This window comes from Tamandua tetradactyla, chromosome 14, assembly GCF_023851605.1.
Source record: "Tamandua tetradactyla isolate mTamTet1 chromosome 14, mTamTet1.pri, whole genome shotgun sequence".
Taxonomy (NCBI): Eukaryota; Metazoa; Chordata; class Mammalia; order Pilosa; family Myrmecophagidae; genus Tamandua; species Tamandua tetradactyla.
In genome coordinates, this window is record NC_135340.1 from 48,436,070 (window position 1) to 48,447,301 (window position 11,232).

Consider the following 11,232-nt stretch of genomic DNA (forward strand, 5'->3'; position numbering starts at 1 on the left):
TAATGGATGTGAAATATTTTGGATAGCATAATTTCATATGCTTACCATCCAGCCCAATTCAATGACTTATTTTCTATCTTGTTTATCCTCATTTTTCTCTAGAATTGGTACCAACAGTCTCTATTTCTAGAAACTCTCTTTCTGAGATTTCTGGGTGATCATTTATTTCCTACCCTTGCCAAATGCTCATTAATCCTCTTGTTTCTTCAGACTCCCTATCATGTAACTGAATTTGCTCAAGACTTTGTAATATAACACTAATGATGGAGAGAATTTTTTTCAATCCTTTTAGTGTCACTACACTCATTCCCTCAAATAATTTCAGCTATCTTTTCTGTAGTGAGAAATATAAAGCAAACATCTCAAGGATCAGATCTTTCAAAGGATCAAATCCACATTTTTACCTATTTCATAAGACATCTTTAAATCAATAGTCTTCTGTACTTTGACAATGTATTTAAAAAACTCTTTATAACACTTCTTCTTTCTCACTTTACAGCTTACACTTATACTACTGCTCCCCTGTAAATTTTTTGAAAAATTATTTTCTCTTTTTTTCCCTCTCTTAAACCTTGTATAATGAAGATCTAATCAATCTTCAAACTTTTCCCCATTGCTTATGTGAAATAACTCTACCCTTATCTAACTAGTTATGTACTGTCCTGTCATTATCGTTTTAATGTATTAATGATTTTTTCCCAACTATACAACAAATTCATCAGAAATATCTTTTCTATCATGTAGAATTCTCAAAACTATAAACATATCCAAATTCTTATTTTTTGAGTGAAGATCTGACTAAAGTTTACTAAAGATAAAATAGGTATTTTACCCTTTTATCTGTTGCTACAGAATTACATATACAGAGCCAGTGCAAGTAGCTCAACTTTCTAATGAAATCAATGTTAATCTTAGATTTACTTGCCTTATCCTCTAAGTGCAATTCCAAAAAGTGTAGATAAGCCACAGGTGCAAATGCATCAGCTGAATGTATAACTACTTCTGATGAATCCCTGAAAAATAAAAAAATTTATAATGCATTTATCTAATATAAATTGTGAGAAACCATTTACAGCTATTGGCTAGAGAATACCAATGACCGTTGTTTAGTATTTATTTCCATTGACATACAATATTTAGTAATTAGCACACATTTTAATAATCCAATATTTCCCAGAGAAAAAGATTAGAAACACCAAACTTTTAAGAAAAGAAATGAAGCTTTTTATCTTTATAAGGACATACAGTTCAACTTTCAGGTTCACTCAAAGCACTTCGAATAGTTTTAAGACTTACATTTCTATTCAATTCCATTTTCACAAAGTTACTTGATATGGGATAAACATTAAACAATAGTGCTTCATCTTCATTATTCTTTTCATTTTCAAGAGGTAATTCATTCAGTGTTTCACACAAAATCTTAATTATCCTTCACAAAAGCAGTGCTGGTGATGGTTTTAAGCTCTAGATGAACTCTTCACACTGCAATATCATTGCTATTAAAATTGATTGTCTGACATAGTAATTACCACATTCAGGTAAAATGATATGAACTGCTTGCTGGCACCATATGGATACATGTAAATTAACTCAATTTTTATCAAAGACACCCTGTAAAGCACATATGAATAACTAACATTATGTGTGAAGTTCTAATAACTAATTATTTTTATTGTTGTTTATTATGAAAGCAATAATGTTTTACATTCCAATTGAAATTTTAAAAAATAGAAATTCTTCATGCCTAACGTTTCAGCAAACTAGTGCTATTATTGTTAATATTAATATATTATTAACATTTAACAGTAGTAGTACAGCAAAATAAATCCTTACTTTGACATTCAGCCACTAATGAAAAAAGAATTGAATCAACTTTGCAGTGCAAAGTTATTTAGTAGCAATAGAAGAGACCTCAAAATACTTGGCTCCAAACTGTTAAATTCTGTGAGCAAAATCTGTTTAATTGCCACTTGAAAGTTCCAAGATACAGAAAAAATATATTTGATGATAAAAAATAATCAATTATCATTCATGAACTTTCTGTATCAAATTTGCATCTTGCTAATGCTCAGGAATAAAAAAAGATACTAAAAATACCTTCTATAACATTAAATAGAAAGCAACTTACAATAGAAATAGAATCGTTAGAGTCCTGATAGAAAGTTATAACCTGCCTGTACAGGCTACATTTAAACACTATGAGGAAGCAAAAAGATAACTCCTGTTACAATGAGGAGGACAAAGAGGAGAAACTGAGGAAGCTCTCTTATTTGCTACCACCTGCTTCTCTGTCTTGACTACCTACCTCTTGGTTTATAGACCTAGTTTTGTTTATTTCTTTCAGAGTTGCCTGTTCTGGTCCTATCACAGCTTAGCAACCAGATTCAAACCTCAATTCCTGTTTACAATTGCACTCTTACTTCAAATCTATTCTCTCCATTCCTGACCCTAGCCTTGGAAATTGACCCCAATCCTTAATTATGCTGAAAGTAAGCAGCTTGGTTTTGATATCTTTGACAATGGAGACACCAAAACTATAATTAACCCCAACCAATACTACTTCGTAGAATGGGTTTCAGACTCTCCCTTCTCCTGACAGTTACCTCCACTAGAAACAGAAGGTTGACAGCAAATTGCCCGCTTAATTGATATAATTATTTCATTCTGAATTGAGATTGTTATCCTGAGAAAAGGTATAGCATTCTGAGCACTAAATGAAGAATAATGTAATTTTTATGGATTCTATTATAATCATAATCTCTAATTGACTAATGTCATTTTATTTACTTGTATAAAGCCTGAATCAACTGGGAAAGGCTATATCTCAAATAAACAGCTTTTGATCTCAAACAGAATAATGCCCCTTTTGCACTTCTTTTCTTCCACAAACTATTACCTGAAACTCAACTTTCAAGGATTTCTGTATCCATTTGCTTCACGGATTTTCCTATCCCTGAAACTTAGAGGCAGGATCTGTCGAACTATTCTCAGATTAACCCAGACAATTAAGACCAATGTGCCACAGCATAAATCTTTCCAGGTGGCTGCCTTCCTCCCCTTTCCTTTTAATGTAAGTAATCAGTGCAATCACTACCTCTCAGACTGAGGGTTCTCCCAGCTAAGAGCGTCTCCATGATCTCTTTTATCACTCTTTTGTCTCACCCCTATTCCCCTAGTCACAACTTCAAAAGGAAAGCTGGGTGCAGGTCTGAGATCCTCTTTCCTGATTGTACGCTCCTAAATATAAGGTCAGACCCTACCTCTCACTCCAAAAGAAAACAAAACAAATGCTATTATCTTGAGACTTAGGCATATTTTTTTGTTCTTACCGCTCCACTAAATAAGACGGGCCAGGCTGGAGCCGAGGCACTTTTTACTTCTCTTGCTCAAACATATGATCTCCAAACTCGAACTCATCAGAAGTGTACATATATTCCTTTTGAAATCACACTTTACCTCCCAGACATCTCAAATGTCATTTCTGTGACGCCTTCTCTGCATTGTCAGACAGTGCTCACATATGACTACTATGTTAACCTGTTGTGGTTTGAAACTGTATGTACCCCAGAAAATCATGTTCATAAAGCTAAACCATTCCTGTGGGTATAAATCTACTGCAAGTAGGACCTTTTGATTAGGTTACTTCAGTTAAGGGTGGCCCAGGTGGGTTTTAATCCTCTTACTGGAGTCTATCATAAATAGGATGAAGACAGAGAGAGAGGGAAAGTCACAGAAGCAAGAAGCTGAAGGTAAAGAAACCCAGAAGAGAAGGGACAGGCCAGCAAAATATGCCAAAAGTGCCTTGACATATGACAGCAGTGTCCAGAATAAGGTATCATCTTGATGATGACTTGATTTGAGTATTTACACAGTACTATAAGCTTGTAAGCTAATAAATTTCCATTGCTAAAAGCCAACCCATTTTACGGTCTCTGCTTTCAGCAACCAAGAAAATGAAAACCTCTTTCATAACAATCACATTATAATTATATGTTTGTGTGCTAGTCTTCCTTCTTAGAGAAGATCCAAGTTTTGTTCATTCTTTTTCACATTCCCCTACCCCACTCCACCACTGTCAGTACATACAGCTTGGTATTCATTAGAGATTTGTTGAATAAATAAATAACTGTATTATCAAATTATTGTTAAGTATCCTCACATTAACACGCATATGTAAACTGAAACTATCACACACCCACAATGATTTTTTCAATTATCTACCATCACATGACTAACTTCTCAGACATGCAAGCTCCACATATAAATTTATTTACACAGGCATACTATTATATACTAATGACAACACATAGCTTCTCTAGAATAACAAAAATAAAGGTTAATAGGTCAAAAATTTTAAATACAAGGAAAATAATTTATGAAAGTAAATAAATTCCCAGGTGATACTGGATAGATGTTATAAGGTAGTGAAGATTAAGTACTTGCTTCGCTTTCATCGCTAAATGCCACATTATGGTTCTCTGTACTGAGTTATACCTTGAATGGGTAGAATATATGAGTAGGTGGGTGTGCTGGTTTGAAACTGTTGCATACCCCAGAACAGCCATTTTTTAAAAATCCTTTTCAGTATTGTTGGATGGGATCTTTTTTGATTGTTCTCATGGAGATGTGACCAACCAACTGTGGATGGTAACTTTTGATTAGGAGGTGTGTCTCCATCCACTCAAGGTGGGGTTGCTATCGGAGCCTTTTAAGAGGGACCCATTTTGGAAAAAGTTTTAGTGTTGACAGAGCTCACACAACCAGAGATCTTTGGAGATGCAGAAGGAAAATGCTCCCCAGGGAAGCCTTATGAAATGAGGAGAGAAAGCTAGCAGATGTCCCATGTGCCTTCCCAGCTGAGAGAAGTGTCTAGAAGCCAGAGACCCCAGCAGACACCAGCCACATGCCTTCCCAACTGACAGAGGTGTTTCGGAGGGTATCAGCCTTTCTTCAGCGATGCTAACTTCTTGTTGGTGCTTTAATTTGGACATTTTCAAGGCCTTAGAAGTATAAACTTGCAACTTAATAAATTCCCTTTTTAAAAGCTTGTTCCATTTCTGGCATATTGTATTCCAACAGCTTTAACAAACTAAAGCAGTGGGGAAAGCAGAAAATGAGTGTATAGTGTTGCAACACAAGGATTTAACCATTTGTTCCTTCTTTCTTTACCTCCATCCATCCAATATTTAGTGACTATGTAGCTGTGGTAATAACTCAAATGCAAATATAAGGTTATATCAAATAACAATATCAAAAAATTTGTGTTCACTCAGAGTGAGAGGAAAATTACCAGTTTCATGAATACAACATTTGGATTTTAGTTCTTAATTCGTGTATATTTTAAAGTATGAAGTAATAATAAAGGAGATCCCATATTTGAGATTAAATATGTCTTGCAATTGTCCTCGTCTCTTAAAGACTAGACTGCAATTCTTTTCACTGGAGGTCCTTAGAAAGCTCATTTTCTGACCTAAAAATTTGTATCTAAAGGTGAGTGAATTCAGATACTAACTGACAGTGTTCTGGTTAGAAAATTTTTTATCATCACAATTGACTTTTTTTCCTTTTTTGTGTATGAAAACATATATACAAAAAGCTATAAATTTCAAAGCACAGCACCACAATTAGTTGTGGAACATATTTCAGACTTTGACATGGGTTACAATTTCACAATATCAGATTTTTACTTCTAGCTGCTCTAAAATATTGGGGACTTAAAGAGATATCAATTTAATGATTTAGCACTCATATTCATTTGTTAAGTCCTATCTTCTATATATACTTCCATCATCACTTTGATCATTCCATACCTCTCTTTGGGATTGTTTGGGCTATGGCGATTCTACATTTTTGATACTGGAAGGGTCTGTTCACTAATATGGGGTATGGAGATGGAACTATCTGATGTTCTGGAGAGACTGGGCTAGGTTTCAGGACTTATCTGGACCAGGGACCAATCTGGAGGTTGTAGGTTTCTGGAAAGTTACTCTAGTGCCTGGACCCTTGTGGAATCTTATATGTATTGCCTCTAGTGTTCTTTAGGACTGGCTGGAATGGTCCTGGTTGGGGTTTGGCAGGTTATGATAGGTAGCAAGGTCTACCTGAAGCTTGCATAAGAACAACCTCCAGAATAGCCTCTTGACTCTATTTGAACTCTCTCTGCCACTGACACTTTATTAATTACACTTATTTCCCCCCTTTTAGTCAGCATGTAATTGTTGATCCCATGGTGCCAGGTCTGGATTCATCCCTGGGAGTCATCTCAAACGCTGCCAGGGAGACTTTCACCCCTGAATGTCATGTCCCACATAGTGGGGAAGGCGATGATTTCACTTATAGAATTGGCCTTAGAGAGAGTGAGTCCACATCTAAGCAACAACAGAGGTCCCCCAGAAGTAACTCTTAGGCATCCCTATAGGTAGTCTAAGCTTCTCCACTACCTACATAAGCTTCACAAGATAAGTCTCATGATCGAGAGCATGGCCTATTGATTAGGGTGTCCCTAAAGTTTGACACAGTATCAGGGGATTCCCTAATGGTAAGGTTTACTAGTTCCAAATTCTTTCTCCCCTCCCTCAGGGGACTTTGCCAATACTTTTGGATTATATGCTTAATATACTTTAGGATGTTTCCAGGCATTACAATAATATATAGGATTAAAGGACTTCTTATTTTGTGCTTCCTGTGTTTCAGTTGTTCAAATGAACTATACAGATAGGTTGAATTAGATTATGCACTACAGAAAATTTCAGTTCCAGATCAAAGAAAACTTTCTTCCATTGGTCACAAAGAGTATGTGTGGTTCTAAAATATAGACACTGTCTTCCTTATCCCTATGTAGTGAATTACATTAACCCCAACCTCTTCAGCTAGAAAATTTTTAAATCACTTCCAGGTAAGGACTTTTCCCAGCCTTTCCCACAGGATTTTAAAAGCATTAATTGGAATTTGACACAAAATATATCTAGTAATAAACTTCTACAGCCACCTAAATTTCTGTAAATTATACTATTCAAAAAGGGTTCAACCTGTACTTTGAAAAGATTTATAATTATATTAAAATAATTTTGCATGTAAACATTTACTTCTTTTCCCTTAGAGGTCATCTTCTTTTGCTCAAAAACAAATACCATTTGAATCAGATATTTGAAATGAGATTCTTAATACATGATTACGTGCATGCTAAGTAATTATGATAAATTATAACAGAATTATGATAAAATATAACAGAATAAGTTATAAATTTGCCTCAAAAAAGGTATTCTAATTTACAGAATGCAGCATTTTAATGGTCTAATGTTAACAAATAATTATAGGAACTAAAGTTATGTTTTAATTGTATCTATCATATGGGAAATTATCTTTAAACAAAATAACTTTTGTTTACATCCAGCATTAGAAATTGCAATGCATGTTCAACCATATCAATCAAATAGATAGGATAAAGAGGAAGAATAACTTTGTTAATTATAGTAGATGACATTCTTTTTCCACTAGACCAAGATATGCCTCAACAGATACTCTCTAAAAAAGAAATGCATAAAAGTGAATGAAAACCAATTAGAAGATCAAGCAGAAGGGGAAAGGGCATTGAAGAAGAGGGATGCTATACTCTGACTACAGATGACCCGACAGCAAGGAAGGAAACTGTAAAAATTAACTACAAAATAGAGAAAGCATAATTATAGCCTTGAGTCACCTTAAATATCAAGACAATCAACCTAACTATGGCTGAAATGCATCTATGACATCTCAATATTATTACAGCACCATGTACTAATGGTAGGGTTGTCAGATTTAACGAATAAAAATACAGGATACCTAGTTGAATTTGAATTTTAGGTAAACAAGGAATAACTTTTTAGTGTCATGTATATTATCTGGCAGTCCTAAAAATGGTCTATAAGATGGTGACACTGAGTCATCAAGAAAAGTTCAAATTACAGCTAGTATGTGGTTCAAAAAGTGTTACAAAAAAAAGTGTGTTACAAATATAATATCAGAAAATGTCTCACTGAAGCATTTAAGACTAAATAAGTTAAAAAAAAGAAAAGCAAATGAAAAATAGAATATATAAACAAACACTAAAATGGCAAATTTATTCAGCAACAACTAACAAACACTTATTAGTGCCTACTGTGGTTTCTGAGAGTCCAGATATGAGAACAAGAAGTAGAAGTCGTGGGAGATGAAAGCTTTATAAATGAAAGCTTAGGAAAGTGGAAGAAATGGGAAGATGATCTAGGGAAAAGGAATCAAGTAAGGAAATTGTGAAGCTGAGATAAGGCACAGCCTACAAAGAAAAAGGCAAAGAATATGCTGAGTATCAAAACTAGATTGGTGATTGATAAATGATTAAGAAGACAGTGCTTCCTCTTACTCTCAAGGCATATACCTTTGTGGTAACACTTATCACATATTGGTGATGTGCCTGTTAGTCTCTTATTATGGGAAGAACTCCTAAAGAGCAGGGCAGCAGTTTGCAAAGTTCCACCTACTTAACTGGGTCTGTTCAGTTGAACTGAACTGAACAACTCATTTTGGCACTAGAAAGTTCTAATACCTCTCCTCTGGTGCCTGTCTTTTTAATACCGTTAACTATTTCCCCTCATGCCACTGTTTCAGTAGGCTTTAGTTTCCTTGTCTGCAAAATATGGAAGTCAAAAAAAGATTCATTTTCCAGGTCTTAGGTACTATGGTAAATAGGCATTCTGGTTATATAATGAAAAGCAGTAGATAGCTTATAATTCTGTGTTGTCCATAAAGACTTCTGGAAGTACTCTAGTGCCTCAAGTCTTCAGGCAAATAGGCAAATTACTATTCTTCAACAATTTTTTTCCTCCTGGTTATTGTGCTTTTGTCCCTAATTTGGTTAGTACCATATTAATAAGGAAATATCTCACAAGATTCCCATCATACTATAATTTCATTCTAGAGGATAAATGCATTTCTTGAATAACGAAACAGTATTATTTCATAGAAGTAGTAGCTCATGTAAACGTCATTCATGAATCATTTCAGGATCACCTTGGCCAGAAATAATATCTTCTATTCATGAACTTATTTTTATGATTTATCATTTACTTTGCAGCATAATTAAAAACAGATGTGTCTTCCTCCCACTGCAGTGGAAGGTGGACTATCTTTGAACAACAGTGATACCCAGTTGAATGCTTTGGACACAAGTAATTGATAAATAATTGCCAAATCATTATGATGATTACTATTAATGGAAAGGAAGTTATTTTGGTTTGCTAAAGCTGCTGGAATGCAAAATACCAGAAATGGGTAGGCTTTTACAATAGTGGTTTATTAGTTTACAAATGTACAGTTCTAAGTACATGAAAATGTCCAACTAAAGGCATCAAGAGGAAGACACCTTCTCTGAGGAAAGGTTGGTGGCATCCAGAAAGGCACATGGCCAATGTCTGCTGGTCCTCTTTCTCTTAGGTTTCATTGCCTTCAGGTTCTGGCTTCAGTGTCCTTTCTCTCAGCTCCTGTGGGTCCTTCTTGCTTCTCTGGGCATTTCTCCCCTTATAAAATCTCTCAGCTTTCCTGTCTTTCATCCTCTCATAAAGGACTCCAGGAAAGTATTAAGATCCACCTTGAATGGGCTGGGTCACATCTCAATCGAAACAACCTAATCAAATGTCCCAAACATAATAGGTCTGTCCCCACAGGGATAGACCAAAGAACATGGCCTTCTTTGGGGTACATAACAGCTTCAAACCAGCACAGAATTTAAAAAGTACACAATAGAAGCAAGAGTGGGTGGATATTGCAATATGGTAATAAAAATGCTTTGGCCATATTTCACTAGATAAATATATTGTTTTAAAAATCCACGTAGAGTTGTCTTAATTTTTGTAGATCACCCCTTCTGTCATTATTAATATGTACAAAGAAGTTGGCTCTCAGTGCAGAAAAGACTGAAGTTGCCCATTCAATAAAGGACTCCAACCTTTCATAAGATGAGGTTTATGAAATCAAGCATAATCAAAATTCTGAGAATCTTTTCCAAGAAGCATAAAAGCTTGGGGAAAGCAGAAAAAATGCTCTCTTAGCATATGAGAAGAGCTTCATAAATTAGAGCACAGATAATAATGCAACAAACTGAAGAAAGTTCTTGCTTTTACTACACTAATTTTAGCAATTTACGGCAAAGAAATTACACCATTCGTCATAAACTAAATTTATTTAAAAACAAAGTTTATATATAAAAACAACCCCAAATAATTGAAATGTTTAGTATTATTCTAAGTTGTTAAAGATAAGAAAAAGGAAAAAGAGGGTGGTGTTAATGGAACCCATAGGCTACTGATATGGCAGTTTATCAAATGTAGCTGTAATGAAAGATAAATAATACAGGCAATTCACACTTCATGAAAGGATAAAAGTGTCAGTGTGTAGGTACCAGTTTTACTGCAGGCCATAATCAGCAAGTAAAGGAAAGTGCAATGTCTAAAAACTTTATAGTCTTCTATGAAGGCCTCCTCTTGTCAGGTATTGATTTAGGTATTCAGAAGACTTCACCAGTATTAAACAAATTGAGTGTTTGTGAATTTAGAGGACAGATTCTATCTCTCCAGAAGAAAGTTGCCTCAAGCTTAATGTTAAGTTGCTTCCATCACTTAAATTCAAGGAATAGGAAGAATGAAATGATATCTTACACAATTATTTTCTTCTTAAATAGAGGGCAATCCAAAGTGAACGTTTCATACTCTCCACCTTCTCCACAAACATGGACTCCATATTTCTCAGAAAGCTGGAAATAGAAAAAAAGGAACAGAAAACCTAAAATTATACAACAAAAAAAATGCTCACTTAACTTATATTATTTTGTATTGAAAAAGTCCATGCAGAAAATTTTTTATTCCACAATAGACTGCAAACTTCAGGAAAATCACTTTATATTTATCTTTAAAAAATGTGTTTAAAGCCATTTCAAAAATGTTATCATAAGGCATAGGGTTTTTAACAATCCCAAGCCCCTTGTAAAAAGGTGTGAGAATCAACATGTTTGTGTATACTGAGAAAACTTAAACATACCCATAAATCTTAGGAATGACACTAGCTTTAGATTCAAAGGGAAGCTAAGAAGAAAGGTATTCAGTCACTATGTAGTAAATGAGAATATATGTAGCCAAATTATGCCCCTTATCCACCACCCCCCTTTTTGACCTATTTATGAAGGGGAAAAAATACACTGTATTTAATTTCTCAGGGACTCAG

At 34.7% G+C, this 11,232-nt stretch overlaps 1 protein-coding gene across 6 annotated transcripts in view; it reads right to left on the reverse strand.

Annotated features, from left to right (window-relative positions):
- The window catches only part of DPH6 (diphthamine biosynthesis 6), a 214,355-nt gene that overhangs the window by 37,276 nt on the left and 165,847 nt on the right, over positions 1-11,232 (reverse strand). For 5 of the 6 annotated variants that reach the window (XR_013162324.1, XM_077127389.1, XM_077127391.1 and 2 more), the window contains exons 7-8: positions 10,671-10,765; positions 926-1,013 (exon numbers count right to left, since the gene is read on the reverse strand). Coding sequence is in view for 4 of the 6 variants with exons in the window: in XM_077127389.1 (XP_076983504.1) it covers positions 926-1,013; positions 10,671-10,765 (183 nt within the window). In the remaining 2 variants the exon portion in view is untranslated. Of the gene's footprint in view, positions 1-925; positions 1,014-10,670; positions 10,766-11,232 lie in introns of those variants that run through there. The other variant, XR_013162325.1, reaches the window with a different exon arrangement.